Genomic DNA, 17,538 nt, shown 5'->3' on the forward strand with positions numbered 1-17,538 from the left:
GGTGATCATCCTTGAAAATTTTAAATTTTCATATAATTTAATTATTTTTTTATAATTTTTTATTGATAATCTATTTTCGTTTTCTTAAATGATCAGATCGCCCTTTTAGCATAAAATCAAGCATCCCCAAATGCCTAAGTCATGTAGCATTGTAGAAGAAAGGAATTAACAACAAATTTGAATATTAAATAACAAACGGCCATAATATTTTTTACAAAAGTTCCTAAAATCTCATCACAGTGGCTAAGCTTCACTCACAGGCAAACGAGAAAAGAACTGTTAAAAATGCTTACAAATGTAGCACAATGCTAAAATTAATGGAGCATCTTATTCTTCTCTTACCATTACTCATTATCTAAGGCTTCCTCAGCAGCAGCTGCCATCAACTTATCAAACTTCTCTGATTTCCCCAGCAGTATTTCAATCTACAATATAATAAATTGCAATAAGATAAGTTCAACCATGTTCACGAGAATTTACATTAAGTGTTAATTGTTAAATGATTTGAAAATGGACCAATTAATAGTACAGATGAATTTTACTATATATTAATCCATTCTAACCAATCAATTAATATAAGTTATGTTCCATAACTACACAATACCAAGAGGCCTCCCGATATATCTATTATCTAATTGGTCTAATAGTCTTGCAAACAAAAGTATAGAGCTATTCCCCATAGTGGTCAGTCTAATGTGAGCCATGTGATAAAGTAACTTTAAGAATATCATTATGTACGCGTTTTCGACTTACTTTTGCTTTTTGTACTGGACGTCCGCCTGATTCCTCTCTCATGACAATGGCAGAAGTCATGATTTCTGACATATAATGCATATATATCACAATACTAAGTTTGAGTTCTCAACATGAAATCAAAGCTAAAAGGTATCTTTATTAAGGGTAAAACTCACTTTTCTCAATGGCCAAGCAATTGTTCTTCAATATCTCAGCAATGGTGACAACAGTAGAAATAGCTGTGAGGAAGCATTTAAAGCGAGTTATAAAGAGAAACAGATAGTCATACGATAATTTTTTTCACAACATTCAAAACCAAGAGGGAACCACATTGCAATACAATCATAAATCACATGCCATAAATGTATACGTAGCATTGTTTGTATGTCAAGGCAATGTGTTGTAAAACAATTTGTTCACGATGTTCCTTCGATTACATCGCAGTCATGGAAGGTAGAGAAACAAGTGTGTGAGCTCCATGATGTATTAGGCACACATGTTTGAAGCTATCAATTTATACGACAATTCTATCCTTCAAATGCTAAACAGATAACATGTCATAAGAAGGGTAAACTACCTAATTGGTCACCGCCTATTACTTTGTTTCTGTTTTGATCACCGATTTTTTTTCTTTCAAAATTAATGTTACCTTCTGATTCTGTTTTGATCACCGCAGTTAAAAGTGAACCAAAGCATTAAGTTTTTAATGGTGGGTGACCAAAACAAACTACCACTTAAATACTGACAAGAACATCCGAATAAAAAAGTACGAATGAGTAAACCTAGCAAGTGGAATAGAATGAAAGTGCAAGGAAGAGCGAAGAAAGAATACCCATTCCAAGAGCAGAGAGTTCCACCTCATTGTATTGTTGCATGTACCTCTGCCAAAAGGGAGCAAACTAACAGTTTAAACAACTAAGAAAAATCTTTCCTCTTTTTTAATTTTTTGGATCATATAAAAATTCCCATTTGTCTAGTAATTTTTCACATCATGATCATAAACATCCATCAAGCACATACGGAACGACATAAAAATTCCGAAAGGAAGAACAAATGAAACCCAAACTCATAAATTGAAGTCTAAAATCATTCATTAATCACTAAGAGCGAGCAATTGAGAAACATAAAAACAAGTGAAGGAACCTTTGCGAGATTAACGTAGAAAAAGAGGTGTTTCTGGGTATTGGAGACTTGGATACGGTTCTTCTTGTTGTTGGAGGCTGATGAATCCACTGCCTCTGTTGTTCCCACCATTCTCGTCTTTCAGAGAGAGAAAATAAAAAACCTAACTATTTATATCACATCAATTCTCGCCAACAAACCATGGGGGGAGAACAGGGGCTCAAAAACCCTTTAATCCAATCCACTCTCACCACTTCCCCTCCTCTTTTATCGGCGTTTTCCAGGCTTTTCTATGGAATCGATTATTTGAATTTTCTTTTTTTTTTTAGTACAATCCATCGATCCAATGATTCGATAATATAATTCTCTTGATTGCATTTGATGTTAAGTGTAACGGCCTCAATTCAGTAAAGATCAGAGAATTAAAAATAATCTTGAAAAAAACCATTTTAAAATTAATGATATAAAAATATGCTCTATTAACAAAAATATTTAGAATTGAATTACATTGTAAAAATATAAATTGAAGGTTAATACTAATATAACTTTTAAATCTCATAAAATAAAATAAAATATATTTTAAAATTATTTATTTTATAATTTTAATCTTAGGAATAGATTTCAGAACATCAAGGAATACCATTGGTACCCAAACTTCAAATACCATTGGATGAATAAATATCTCTACATAATCGAAAACAATGCAAGGAACATTTAAAATAACACATCATCATCATCAAACTTCATCACCAATAATATCTGGGTTCTTGCTCTTAGGGCTCTCCATCTGGGAATTTATGGTTTGGAGCCTTTCTCTCTCTCTCTTCTTGGTTATATACGCACAATAGCCAGCTTGAAGGGGAGAGAGCATTTACAGGAACAAAATTATCCGAAAACGAAACTAACAGTTGATGCCACACTGACCGTTCGCAGCGGCTTTTGTAGCATCCGATGTGAAGGGGTCGATGCGCACCCACAGCAACGAGAAGATAGAAGCGAGAAGTATAGACCACACGATGACGATTGTAGGGGTGCGATTCTGACGACCCACCAGACCTTTCAAGAAAGGATACAAATGGGCAATCACCCAGATGGCGAAGAAAAGCTTGCCGAAAAGTGGTCCCCAGGATTGGTAACCACTGTTTATGGCATACGATACACCAGCCACGATGCCCACCAGGTTGATAATAAGTACTGTGGTTGGAGGAATGAGAAGTGATGTCCATTTGAAAACATAAAGCTCTGCAAACTCGCCATCATCGTCGGATGCCTTTGAAGTGACAGTAAAGTTGGTATCTATTCCGGCAAGAACTTTAAGAAGACCCTGGAAAACAGCAAAGAGATGAGCTGATGTCCCACCAATGACCCAAAATTGTTCATTTCTCCACCAGTCTTCAATACTGACACCACTCCACCTAAGCTCAAGTATTCCAGTGGCGAATATGGAGACGAAAAGGAGAATGAACCACATGCTAGCATAGTTGCTTATCTGCATAAAATTTGGAGGGAAAACATTAGTGTTAGAGGTTTCAGAGGGTTGAGGGTGTAGAAATCCATCTTAAAGCAAAAAGTGAAGCTATAATAATGGCTTACCTCGGGAATGATAAATTTTCCGGTCAGAAGGCAGAAGGCTGGAAGCATACAATAAGCAAGCAAAGGAATAGAGGTAAGGGGGTAAACGATAGTGTTAATGTATGCCAGTCTCTCCAGAAGCTTCAATCTTCCTTTGTAACCATACCAGATGGGGCAATGCCTGCTCAGCAAAATCTCAATAGAACCCAAGGCCCATCGAAGAACTTGGTTCAAACGATCAGAAAGATTGATAGGAGCGGATCCCTTAAATGCTGGACGAGGAGGCATGCAATAGATTGATATCCACCCACGGGCATGCATCTTAAAACCAGTCAAAATATCTTCTGTAACAGAACCATAAATCCATCCAATCTGGTCACAGGAAAAAAAAAACAAAAGTGTTGGTGCATATAAAAGGGGAAACTGGGTTAGGCACTACTAAAGACCATGACACTTCTCTAACTGACCTCCTTGCCCCATTCAGTCTTATCCTCGTATCCACAACTAATTACATGGATTGCTTCTTTCAAAAGAGTTGCAGGATTGGTTGATGGTGGAATGCCTCCTTGCTCCATGAAGGTAGCAGCAATAAATACCGGGGACTGACCAAACCGCTTCTCTAAGCTCTTCTGAGACATAAGAAGAGACCTTTCATCATCATATCCTGCAGAAAACAATAAATGAAATTAGAACCACAATTACTCTTGAAAACTATTGATGCTGCAAAAATACAATATAATGAAAATTTTATGGCAGCCATGCAAAAGTGGGAGTCCCCACACTGTTTTATGCCCACCTTCAACACCCTCCTCAATGTCTTCCATACAGAAAATGGGGATGGTAGATTCAGTTCTCTTAGCTGCCCTTTTCTTGTCAATGTACTTTTTATTCCCACTCTTTCCCTTCTTTCTTGAACCACAACAACTCTTAACGATAATATTTGGTTCCAAATCAGCTTCTGTTAGAACTGGATCATAACCATATAGGGCTTGCCTGTTGAAACAACAACCAGTTCCCACATAGACTGGACCTTGGATGCCATCTAATCCTTTCAAGTTAATCTGCAAAATACAAGTACAAATTGAGATATCATTCCCCATTAACCAGTAATTGAAAAGAAACACCATCTTGAAGACAAATTAAGTGGGTCTTACATCAAAGAACACAATATTTCTGTTGGCATATCGATCGTGCAAGTCAATACCATCAAAACGTTGAGGGAACTGTACATAGCATGTTTTTCTTCCGTATGCAGGATCCATCATGAAACACATTGCTTCTTTAAGAGCTTTGCTATTATTGAAGTAGTGATCACAATCGACATTCAACAAATATGCCCCATTGGTAAGAACAGCTGAAACTCGAATCTGTGAAGAATAAGATGGCCAAATTAGAAAACGTAACTGATTGGTGGGAAGTGCTGAAGATCTAAAAGGACATATCCCTGATGAAAGACTGGCTAATATTCATTGTGATCACATGCAACATAAATATAATGCTCTAAAATACTTCGGTTGCATGATGCATTTTTTCTCATAGGTAGCCCCCAAAAGAGCAAAGGGAATATTTGATTGCTTGAGGAAAACATGCTGAAATTGGAAAAAGGGCTGAGAACGGCATACCAAAGCATTCATCGCACCAGCTTTCTTGTGGTGCTGGAAGCCAGGTCGCTTCTCACGGGAAACATAGATAAGACGAGGTAGCTCATTTCCATCAGTATCAAGCCCTCCACTGTGACCTAAAAACACCTGTTGATCCACAGAAAATACATTAGAAAATGAAAAGAACCATGATAGTAGTACTCACAGAACCAAGTTTAGTGCCCTACAACTCAGTTGAAGAACAATACCTGTATCATTCCTGGATGATCTCTTGGGTTGTTTCCAGGCCACGGCGTACCATCCTGCATGGTCCAACCTTCTTCGGGCATTTTCTGAGCTTTGGCAACAAGGGCATTGATCCGAACCTTGAATTCTTCATATTCTCTCTGTTGAAAGAAGAATATACCTTTACCAAAGTTAAAATATGTGACATCCTTCTTTTTTTGTTTAGTAGGAACTAGCGAGTGGAATAAGAAACTCTTTAGATATTATAGGTCTAATATTCTAAAAATCTGTCTTGGACTTGGGTAGGAACACCCTCTTTAAATCTTCTGCAGATTTCTTTGGTTATTTATTTATGCATGCAGTGGCTAACTACAAAGAAAATATATGAAAGTGTTGACTGTTTCAAGCAAAGCTTACAAGAAGGCACGAAACTATGTTTAAAATGGCATATGCATTACCAATCTATTTTCTTTCCTATATTATTACCTATTCATATAGACTATTATTTTACCGCTATTTCATGAATCTCAAGATATAACAACATTTTCAACATGTTAATGCAAATTTAATTCTAGGCTAACACTCAAATATAACCTCAATGTTTTGGTGATATCCAAAAAGAATCATGACAGTAAAGTTTATTAAAATCGGAGTATTGCTCTGAAATACATTTAATGTATAACCGACATACATAACATTCACGTAAACATAATTATGTACCCATACACTGACCTTCATTGCACGACGCTCTTTGACAAAGGAAGGCTGTATCTTGTCCTTTAGATAATCAATCTTTTGAGCAAAGTAAAACTCAGGAGCTCTAGGCTCTATGTTGTGCTTCTTGCAGAAAGGCACCCATCTCCTTGCAAACTCCGCGGTTTCAGAGAGGGCTTCAAAAGTCAACATAGCTGAACCATCATCTGATACATAGCAGGCTACTTTGTCCACAGGATAATCCACTGCAAGAATTGACAAGACGGTGTTCGCTGTGACAAGCGGAGGCTCTTTGAGTGGATCCACTGTACTGACAAAAACATCTACGGGGGCTAGCTGTGATGGTTCCCCATCTCGGTCATATCTAGAAAATAGAGCCAACTATTAATTGTATTATAACAGGCAACACACCACACACAGGCAAAGAGAAAGCAAGGTAGTTTGTCAGCCACATAAGAAATAACCCATCAGCGAAGTAACAGAACTGACCTCAAAGCTAGCCTGTCAAGGTAGGTCTCACGATTTATGGGATACCATTTTGGAAACTGATCCAGAAGCCATGATAAGGCAAACCAAATCTCACAGATAACAGATGTTAGCCACAATGGATATGCATCTTTCACTGGATGTGTTGCACGATATTGCAAGAAAAAGCCCAAAATGATGAGACGAAGAATGATGACAACACGATAAGGGGTCAGGTGAGATGAAGAAATAGGCACCACACGACTCAAAGGTTGACGAGCATCATCAGCCCTGCAGTACAAGAACTGTTAAACTTGAAAAAGAAATGCAAATGTGAAATGCATAGATGACATCAACTGAGCAAAAAAACATATTAATTCTGTATGTGAAGACAGAAGCAATGGGAGATAGAAATATGACAAAATGACAATATTCCAAAATCAAATTTAACCAAAAAAAATTGAGCAGGTTAAAAAAAATTAAAATGAAAATTATAAACTTCATGTAATTTATAAGGCCCTGGAGATATATAAAAGCACTCAAGGTAACATAGTAAACTGATTTAAGTTTTATTCTAGACAAGATAAACTCACATTTGCAGTTCCTCCCCATTTGAACCAGTTCCTTCTAGATCTCCCTTCCCTTCAGGGTATCTATTGTTCATATGCATCACATTTTTATCCTGTTTGAGTTTCCAACTTTCAACCCTTTCCTTCCAATCAACATTCCCGAGGCCATAAGAATTCAAGTCCTTTGTCGGGTCCACGATTCTCACCGGAACTACAAGAACAGATGATATTAGCAATTCAGATAATAAACCCTCCGGGGGGGAGGGGGGATCTAGTAAACAAACACAATAATGTAATTACCTGGTTGCCTTGGGTCAACATAAGGTGACGAACTAACATTCTTTTCAGAAGGGCCCAAAGGACCTGAAGTTGTTCTCACAGATTGATTGTCTGGAGTAGCAATTTCTCCGGAAACCTGAAAATGCTGGGCTATCAGATAAAGAAAAAAAATGACCATTTACAAAAACATGTCGGGCTATAACATAAGAGTTAAATAGCTAATGAGCAAAAGAAATAGAAAGATTGCAATGCATATAACTGCTGTGAACATGTGAAATGTTTTAAACGAAATTTAGTAAGAGGATAATAAATCCTACAAATCCAGGCAAGAAGGAAATGGTTTTGTCAATTAAATCTGATTATGATAAACCACAATGGATGACTTGATTTTTCCAACTTTGACACTGAAACTCGGTAATTGAGAAGCACTGCTTGACCATCCAATAGATAGATTAAAGGGTATTAAAAGAAGAAACAAACAATCACAGCATTGTAAGGTTCATGCAAACTTCCTAGCATAAACAGGGACAGAAGCACATAAAACGCCTACCGTACGGCCATTGGTTAGAAGGGGAATTGGTTGTTGAGATTCATGTCTTGAGGATGAAGAAAGATCCACATCTTCACCCTGCCACTGCGGCCTTGCCTTACCGTGCCCTTGAGGATAATCAAACTCATTTTCCAGATCATCAACATCTTCCTCGTCATCATCTCCCTCCACCCGAGGGCTCCCTGAAATATTCAGATACTAATTACTTCGCACATGATAGAAAATATTAGAGGCCAAATCGTAAAATGGAATTCAAAGGCAAACAAACAAAGAAATGGACAGACCTTTATGTCTCTTGTATCTAGTCTTGCATTGGGGACAACACTGAGTCCCGTCTTTCCGTTCATACTCATAACAAGGCCGGCAGACAGGGAAGGCACACTCATTGCAAGCAACAAACACATCACCGGTAGCACCAACTCCAACATTATCACCACAGATCTGACATCTCTGTCCATTCTGGTTCTTCAACGGTTTTGGCTGCATTTAGAAATAACAATTATCGCTGTTACAAATCTTCTAAATTTTTTAGCCGCAGAAAATCTTTGATTTTGAATAAGACAACGTATTAAGTGAACTTCGAAAGACCCGATTCTACAGATGAGCTTATAGGATGAAAATCAGACCCGAATCTCAAAGATCCGATTGTGCTTGGCACCCAGTCATTCAGTTCTTGAGTCAAAAAATACCCTGCTAACATTTAGATCCTAACAACGACTACCCGATATCGAGATCAACGATAATGGACTATCTTAAGCTGTAATTTGTAAAGTCACTTTCCATAATAACAAACTCAGATCTTAACGCTGCAAGCAAATTAAATATATCCACAGAAGAATAATAACGAAATGAGAAATGGGCAAGCTTAAAAGACAAACCCCACTGTCGGAATCATGGCGAATCCGAACCAACTCGTTCCTCCGGTGAGAACCGGCCACCATTCCTGCACTTGCTTCCATGGTTTTTTTTCTTTCACGGATCGAGAGAGAAGAGTTTTATATTAAAAAATGTGGGAAGGCTGAGAAAAGACTGTCGGCGATCTTCTCCCATTCAACACGCCATCTCCATTTTCTCTTTACTCATTCCCAGCTATAATCTTTGTGAATTGTTCACTCGATCTTGGGCTCAAATGCCTTGTATTTTTTAACACTTATTTTTCCATTTTTAAATTCATTTATTGTCTTTATTCTTTTTCTGTGATGCAACGATTTTCACTGGCTGAACCAGTTGCTATCTGTTGCCCAATTGTGCTCAGCTTCGATCATTTTCATCATTATGCATTGATGCTTGCTAACCTCAGTTTTATAACCAGTAAGATTATTACACGTATCGAGCTAACCGTTAGTCAGTATCTTTCATACAAAATGACTATCAACATATGATACAAATTTTTGCTTTGCTGGTAACAGCCTGTTCTTAACTTTACCGGCTATCGCCAGTCATCTGCATCTGCCGCTCTTGTCGGTGGACTCATTTTCTCTCCAACAACAGGTTATACTAAATAATTTAGAAATTTACTATTATATCCTCGTTTTAGTGCCATTGTTATCATTGATTTTTTTTTCTTAATTGTAAAATAATTATTCAAAATATATCGTTTTTTAGTAGGTTTGTAAACTTTTTAAAATTCGTTCTAATGTTTAACGTTATAAATTAAACTTTTATTGAATTTTAAAATTTTATATTTTTAAAAAATCATTTAAAAAACAAATTCTCCCACCCCACCCACGCGCCCCTCTCCCCAATCCACCCACGCATCATCCTCTTCTCCCTTTCTCCTGCCGTAAATTAAACTACAACAGGGTAGCACCAATGTTATTCCTCATCTAAATTCTCGTGTATGAACCCCATCATCGCTTACAAACATCGACAAATAAATTTCTTAATCCGATTGAGACTCTTTAAGGATTTAGAGTTTTGATTTAGGAATTTGGGTATTAAAATATAGGATTTGAACAATCACGTTGAGGTTTTCGGGTGGCTGGTTGTCGGTTAAATGACTATCGGGTGGAGGCGTGTTCGGGTTAGTCTCGGTCAACGGCAATGACGGCTAAAGTAGCGACGAAATAGGTATAAGGTTGAAATTAGAATTTTCAAAGTTTTGATATTTTTTTAAATTTTGAAAAAAATTATTTTTTAATAATTTAAAAAAAAAATCAATATCACTTAACAAAATTTTTTAACGTTCATTACAATCGGACACATAAAGTATTAATTTTGTAACGTTAGACACTTGGATGAATTAAAAAAAATTGAACGCCTTGTTAAAAAATGATATAGCTTAAACACTTATTTTGTAATTAAGCATTTTTTTAGGAAATGGTTATCATTGGATTAAATGTGCAGGAAGGGAATTGATTATATTACATTCTACTATTTATTTATTTATTTGATTAAATTAATTACTCAAAAATATATTCTTAATCGACGAAACCATTCGAGTAATTTAATAGATTAATTGAATTGATTAGATTTTAGTTAATTTTATCAAAAAAATAATATCATATATTATTTTTTAAAAATAAATATAATTATCTAACAAATATTTAAATATCAAATTGATAAGAAAGATAGCAACACAAATAAAATATATATTTAGAAATTTTATATAAATTTTATAAAATGATTTTTCCAAAAAAAATGAACTATGTCTTAAATTGCATTTTTAATCCCTCTAATTAGGAAATTGACAGACATTTTTATATATTTCAAACAAAATCAAAATAGCCACCATTTAAAATTTTCATGCACTTCTACCATTAATAAATTACATTAGAAAAAAACCATCTACTTTTGCTGATTGAGGAGAGGGCTTAAGGTTTGACTGTTTAGATAAGTTAAACGTTGACCGTTGACTTTATCTTGACAATTGTGTTTCACTTGCAGTTGCGGTTAGTTATGATTTGAAATTTTATTTCAAATGTATAATTATCATTTACCAAAAAACTTTTAAATTATATAATGTAGTTTAATAGGATAAAATTTATATTAAAATTTTAAAATTTAATTTTTTTAAATGTCTTGTAACTTCATTTATTTTATTAAACTATTTAATATTATTTAAAAAATAAGTACATAATAATTATTTAATGATGTAGTGGGGAGTCGTCCTCTCTGAAAATTTAAAATTACTATATATTTTATATTTATTCTATATATTTTTTAATGAAAATATATTTTTATTTCCCCTAAAATTTTATAAACTTAAATTTATCCCTCAACATAAAATCTTACGTTCGACCTTAATTATAATACCGATACGTAAATAAGGTTGTGACTACAACGGATTCGTTGTTGTTGCCGACAGTGTGACACCCTAACTAATTCCATAAAAAAAATACAACCACTACCTTTTTAAAAATCGTATATACTATAGTGTAAGCCATTGACCAAAATTTGTACAGTTAAATTACGATTTTCCAGCCTTAATGGACACATATTGGTCATGTTTTCATTCTTCGGCTTTTAAAATTGTAAATTTAAAAAGAAAATAATGAAAAAAAATCTCAAAATGCAATGGTAGGTAGTGAGGTTGCTTTCTTGAACCTTACAAATTATTATATTTTCTAATATAATAATTGAATACACACTAGTACCGATAATATCATAATTACAGTAGTCGATAATGGGTATAAAAAATAAAGGGTAAACTACCCATTTAGTATCTAGATTATTAATTTTGATTTGTTTTAATACCTAAACTTTTAATTTTTTCAAAATCATACCTAATTTTTTAATTTTTGCTTCATGCTAGTACCCATTGTTAAAAATTTAATGTGTTTAGTACCTAAACTATCAGTTTTCGTCCGTTTTAATACCTAAACAAAAAAATAATATTAAAATTTGAATATGGGTACTAAAATGAAACAAAAACTAAACTTTAGGTATGGTTTTAAAAAAATTGAAAGATTAGGTACTATAACGGATCAATACTGATAGTTTAGGTACTAAAGTGGAATTTATCCATATAAATTCAATTATGGTGTTAGCTCGTAGGGGAGAGTGCAGGATTTGACTTGCCATTTATTGTTTGTAAAGCCCAAGACCAATGAAAGGTGACCTGCGGAGAAAAAACCTGGGTTCAGCCTTGGACCAAACACCATCTCATATGAAGAAAAAAAATATTGGTATATTGTAAAAAAAAAAAAACCGTCCGTTTAATCGTTATTTTAGTTTTTATTTCGCTTTTGTAGTATTATAGTGTCGTACTTTTTATTTTAAGGTACAAAAATATAAATGTTGAATTAAATATTCATTTTAATTCTTATTTTTTTAAAAGTATTTTGACTCATAATATTTTATTTTACAATAAAAGATTCTTATTTTAGAATATTAACTATTTGTTAACTAACAATTTTTATCGAGATTTGCCACTGTGAAAATTGCACGAGAAAAAAATCCCTCATCAAGCTTTTGCAAAACAGTGCAGCTGGCAACTGTAAAAATGGTTTTCTAAAAGGATTAAAAAGGCATAAACTTTAACCAGATTCAACATGCTTGGTTTTCAAAAGCTATTACTTTAAATAAATAAAAGAAAACCTAAAAAAGCATTGCTTTAAAAAGTTTTTCATATTTCCATGCTTTGAATTTGGATTTATTTCCTTTTTTTTATATAAAAAAGGGCTTTTATTTTTCTCCTTTGCCTTCAATGTTGACCATCACAGTGTTGAATTTTTCAAATCATTTACCATCTCAAAGTGAACCAAATTTCTTCGGTTTTCAAGGGGCTTTTGAGGGGCCCTAAAGGATGTTTTAAAATCATGATTGTGCTCTTCTTTCATCTAGCAATTTACCCCCATCAGTTGCCTTTTTCTTTTCTTTGTTGCTTTTGGGCTATTCAATATCCTTAATCTTATTAGGTTTAACACTGATTAAAGTGTTTTAGAAAATTTAATTTCAGATTAATTTACAGAATATTGTAGGTTGATAGTTGTTCAATATCTTAAACAAGTTGTTGATTTTATTTTGTTTATGGTCCCATCATGGGATGATTGGTACACCAATCATGGATCCTTCCACCACTGAATAGAGCCAACAAATCTCTCATATTCCCATCATTGTTGAACAATGATTGCAGCTAGTGCACTGAAAATGGGGGCAAATGCATCCATAACAAATCAAAACTTGTTTACAAAATGGTCCTCTAATTATAGGACGTTACTTTGTTGAGTCCTCAAATTATTAAAAGTTACAAAATGGACTACTAACTGTGTTCCGAACTTGTCTTTTTCAGTTAAAAATTGATGACAGTTTGAGTTGGACGTTAACATGTTGACTGGGATATAATAGTCTTTGAGATTCTGAGATCGAATTTTATTATATCACATTCACTAGGTTAACGTCCAACTCAAATTGTCATCACTTTTAAAAAAAAAAGGATGAGTTTGGAACACAATAAATAGGCAAGTGACCATTTTGTAACTTTCAATAGACAGGAGACTCAACAAAACATCTTATGGTTAGGGATCATTTTATAACTTTTATTAATCAGCTGACTCAATAAAGCAATACCTTATGATCAATGGACCATTTGTGTAGTTTACCCTATTAATAATTATAATTAAATGGTTGTCGGCGTTAATGACTAAATAGGGATGAACCGAATGGGTGTTGGGATGCGATCGCACCACATGAATTTTCAAATTCTCTTATACTTTAGATTTTTTATTGATTATTTAATTTCGTACCATCTAAAATTTCATAATTCCGTACCTCATAAAACTTTTAATATAACTTTTTAAATTCATATCTCTTTACATAAATTTTTACGTCCGTTCCTGTCATTAATGATAAAGAAAATGTGTTAGGATTGTGAGATGGGAAGTACTTTCACTTCACTGACATCAATAAAATCAAATGAGGATTGAGGGGTGAAGTAACTTAAAGCCAAGCTTAAAGTGAAACAAAGAATCTTGCTAAAAGCTAGATCATGGATTGTAGTAACAGACACACACTAATGAATTGCATGCTCCCTTTTTGACCAATTAATTCTTTTAACTTAATTAATGGTGGGTGTACACATAATTTTTTTTACTAATCCGGGTAATTACAATGCAATAACTGATATTAAATGCTCACACCTTTAGCATTTATGATGCTCAAACTCAGAATCTCAAAAAATAATAACAATTCTTTTATCATTGGGGTCACTCGGTTCGTGTGTAAACATAATTTAAAGATTATTTAATTGTGACCTTTTAAGTAAAGGATGTTTATGATTATAATTTTACCAATCGTTTTAATTTTTTTATAGTTATGTCAACTGTATTTTCTTAAAATTTTATTTGATATATCGTTTTTATTAAATTAAAAATATTATATTTGGTGTATGTAACTACAAACTCTTCCATCCCTTTATATATTTATACCCCAAACCAAAGATTTAAAGCTTTGGAATCCTATGTGAATTAATCTTAAAGAATACAATTAATTTGGTCGAAAATTAGACTGGCTATGACTTTTCATTGTTTTGCAAAGTACAACATATAAAGAAGATAATTATCTCTCCCTTTTACTAGTCAAGGTAAGATAATATTAATTATTAGCGGCTGATTAATTAATTAACTATGAAGCTCATTGGTAGGGCATGCATTTCCCTTGGTTCCATGATTCTGAAACACAATTTAGGCTATCGAATATACAAATCCAAGGGTTCCATTCCCATTTTCCGGGTTTTTTTTTAATATTTTATCAATTAAATTTGTGGTGTTTATACATTTGCTTTACTCTTGATTAATATTAGATCTTAAAATCTCTCCCTTGATAATAGTAGTGTTAGTTGAAAAAAAACTCAATTAATACTTTATAATATATGTTAGCCATATATTCAGCAAAGGATTCAGATTTTTTTTAGAGTGGACACACGTATCTTAATAATATAAAATTTTAAATGAAACGAGTACAAATAAAATTTCAATGTGAGCACAGTCCGAAAAATAAGTAACTAAACGAAGAAAACTCAAATTTTAGAGTGGGCACGAAAAATTTCAGGGTGGATACCATTAGTAAAATAAATAACTAATCGAAGAAAATTCAAATTTCAGGGTAAGTACGTGCCCACCCTGACCCAAACTATATATATTTATGTGCGCGCATGTATACAGTGGCAAATATATATAGATTTCAAGGTGAGTATATGCCCACCCTAGAATCTAAATTTTTTATATTAGTTGTTTATTTTATTGAAAGTGTTTTTCCTGAAATTTTATTTGTGGGCATCTCGTATGAATTTTTTTATTATTAATACATATGTGTCAATCCTAAAAAATATTTCTGAATCCGTGAATACATATTTATGTGTTTCATTAATAATTTGGTATAAAAATCCAATAAAAAACTCAATGACTACCTGTATTCTTTTCTCTTGCATTGGTTTAAACAAAAGATCCCTATTGTGGTCCAAGAATAACCCTCTTTAACTTTGCTTTGCCCTTTGCAGAACTGAGGGATATGCCTGGTTTTTGAATGATCAAATATTCCTTGGACCATTTTCAAACAAACAAAAAAGCAGTCTTATCAAAGAGAAAGGGAAGATAAAAAGACACTGATATAAATACCATAACATCAATTACATGCATGCATGCTCTATATACTTTTATATTAGCTTAAGTACTTCAACCCAAGTCTTTCAAACATCTAACATAAAACAAACAAACAAAACGAAGAAAGACAGAAAGAAAACAGCATCTGGGATGGCCTTGTCTCACGGATCTCATCTCTCTCCTGGGACTGCACTGCACCGCTACCTGAAACCAGACTCATTTGTTTAGAGGCAGTGTCTTAATCATCACGAAGTTGTCTGTAAAAAGAAAAAGAATGTACCCAAAAATGAAGATTTCATTTTATTAATTAGTATGAAGATTTGTGGGTGTTGGAGTCCCTTGGTGCATTGCATCTGAAACATTCCATCCTGCTGGCAAAGTTGTGCTCGTTGCAGCCAGACCTTATGTTCAAGCATATCAACAAATGTTCATCAGTTCTAACGTTTAATTTTATGTTCAACCATGTAGTATACGTGTTTGTATATAACTGTATATATTGAATCAATGAAATGAACCTGGTGCAAATCCAGTCTCCAGATTTCCAGTTAGAGCGAGTAGAGCTGGCACTGCCAAAACCATAACCCCTCATACGTGGGACGTTGTCACCTTCAAATCCACCAGACGATTCATCTTTGGCTGCACCACATTTGAAGCAGCTTGATCTGCTAGCGAAGTTGTGAGCCCCGCAGTTGCCCACGGTGCAATACCAGTCACCAGGCCTAACGTCGGGTCCAGTGAACCCTAACGATGAGCCGCCGCCCCTGCTACCACCGAAACTTCCATACTCGCCTCTTTCGCCACCGCGTCTCGGTTCTCCACAGCGCTGGCATGAGTCCCTCCTTTGGAAGTTGAGGTGCTGGCACGAACTGCAATTCCAGTCACCTGGCCTGTTCATATTTCCTACTCTACAACATAGTCAAAACAAAACATAATCAGCCATGCATGCATGATCCTGCATTAACTCCATAATGAAGCTTGGATAAAATGGTACCCAAACTAAAAGTGCAGAGAGTTGCAGACCTTGAGAAAGAAGATGGGATGCTGTAAGCAAAGTAGTGGATTTAATTTAATAAGTGGGTTTGGGGTATTTATATAGAGGATTAGACCTTGAGCTGGAAGTAGGAAGGGCTTAGGTTTTCTTTTTCATGTCACTTTAATTTCCTTGAACAAGGGAATCACAGTGAACTACAATTGGAAAAAGAGATAAGAGGAAATTTGAAATTAGATTCCAAAGGGGAAGAAAAAGTTCCAATTTCAACTCCTTTTTAGGGCTTCTAGTTGCATGTAAATGAGTGGCAAGTGCATGAGCACATGCAAATTAATAATTTCATCTTTTCTTACTTCCTTATTTGCCCTTCTTTCTGCATGTTTTCCCCTTTATACTCCCAAAATATAAAATTTCTCTTGGGTACCAGTACAACCAGTGAGTACAAATTATAAATTTAATTTATATCTTTCACTTTATTATTTATAATCTTTATATTTTTTATATTTAAAAATTTTACCCAAATATACGTTAAACCTGTTAAACAGATTTTTGTTATAAATCACCATCTAATTTGTAAGTTGTATATTTAGTTATTGTTATCCAATACGATCATTTTAATTCTCTATAATTTAGTTACTTATTTTAACTATTTGATTTATAATTAAATTTTAAAAATAAAGAAATTAAAATAAACTAATTTGAATACATGGGTTGACGTCTAACAAGATGAGATGTTAAATTTATTAAAATCATCTAAAATTTAAATGTTAGAGTTGCCAATGGAGTAAATTAAATCGAAAATTTCATCATCGTAATGAATTTCAACATATGATTATAAATTTTTATCATACAGTAATATATTAATTAATTAATTAATTAATCAAATACCGAAAAAAATATAGTACGCAAATGATCAGCTTTGAATGTCTAGTTCCGTCGTAGAGTAAGAAGATAAACTTTTGATCGAGACATATTATGGTCCTCACACTCATCATTCTCAAGCAGTGTGATATGGTTTGAGTAATTAGAGGATTGGACGAGGAGAAACAAAGAGCATTATTTCTAACCAGACAACATGAATATCCCACAGATCTCTAAAAGAACGTTAGAGAAAGGAAGAAAGAAAGGACCCCAAGCCGACTTATTCTTATCCTAGAATGACCCAAGTAGGGGTTCA

At 34.0% G+C, this 17,538-nt stretch overlaps 3 protein-coding genes across 4 annotated transcripts; all 3 read right to left on the reverse strand.

Moving 5' to 3' along the window:
• Positions 1 to 212: 212 nt before the first annotated feature.
• Positions 213 to 2,194, reverse strand: LOC120132247 (uncharacterized protein At2g34160-like). Its single transcript, XM_039149053.1, has 5 exons — positions 1,879 to 2,194; positions 1,568 to 1,616; positions 912 to 974; positions 754 to 818; positions 213 to 425 (listed from the first exon to the last, which is right to left on the reverse strand). Exons 1-5 carry the CDS (start codon positions 1,987 to 1,989, stop codon positions 345 to 347), a joined length of 369 nt encoding a protein of 122 aa, XP_039004984.1. The 5' UTR covers positions 1,990 to 2,194; the 3' UTR covers positions 213 to 344.
• A 333-nt stretch (positions 2,195 to 2,527) lies between these two features.
• Positions 2,528 to 8,791, reverse strand: LOC120132303 (cellulose synthase A catalytic subunit 1 [UDP-forming]). Its single transcript, XM_039149089.1, has 14 exons — positions 8,711 to 8,791; positions 8,117 to 8,312; positions 7,833 to 8,014; positions 7,304 to 7,418; positions 7,028 to 7,214; positions 6,459 to 6,725; positions 5,988 to 6,333; positions 5,279 to 5,416; positions 5,052 to 5,177; positions 4,584 to 4,796; positions 4,226 to 4,490; positions 3,897 to 4,093; positions 3,451 to 3,801; positions 2,528 to 3,346 (listed from the first exon to the last, which is right to left on the reverse strand). The coding sequence occupies exons 1-14, from the start codon at positions 8,789 to 8,791 to the stop codon at positions 2,759 to 2,761; spliced, it is 3,252 nt and encodes a 1,083-aa protein (XP_039005020.1). The 3' UTR covers positions 2,528 to 2,758.
• Positions 8,792 to 15,526: 6,735 nt separating this feature from the next.
• On the reverse strand, positions 15,527 to 16,420 carry LOC120132299 (transcription initiation factor TFIID subunit 15-like). Of its 2 annotated transcripts, XM_039149086.1 has the most exons (4): positions 16,394 to 16,420; positions 15,889 to 16,278; positions 15,654 to 15,774; positions 15,527 to 15,577 (listed from the first exon to the last, which is right to left on the reverse strand). In XM_039149086.1, exons 2-3 carry the CDS (start codon positions 16,266 to 16,268, stop codon positions 15,681 to 15,683), a joined length of 474 nt encoding a protein of 157 aa, XP_039005017.1. In that variant the 5' UTR covers positions 16,269 to 16,278; positions 16,394 to 16,420; the 3' UTR covers positions 15,527 to 15,577; positions 15,654 to 15,680. The 2 variants fall into 2 exon arrangements, with proteins under 2 accessions (XP_039005017.1, XP_039005016.1); XM_039149085.1 differs by having other exon boundaries at positions 15,654 to 16,278.
• Positions 16,421 to 17,538: the final 1,118 nt, after the last annotated feature.

This window comes from Hibiscus syriacus, unplaced genomic scaffold (assembly GCF_006381635.1).
Source record: "Hibiscus syriacus cultivar Baekdansim isolate YM2019G1 unplaced genomic scaffold, ASM638163v2 tig00110560_pilon, whole genome shotgun sequence".
NCBI lineage: Eukaryota > Viridiplantae > Streptophyta > Magnoliopsida > Malvales > Malvaceae > Hibiscus > Hibiscus syriacus.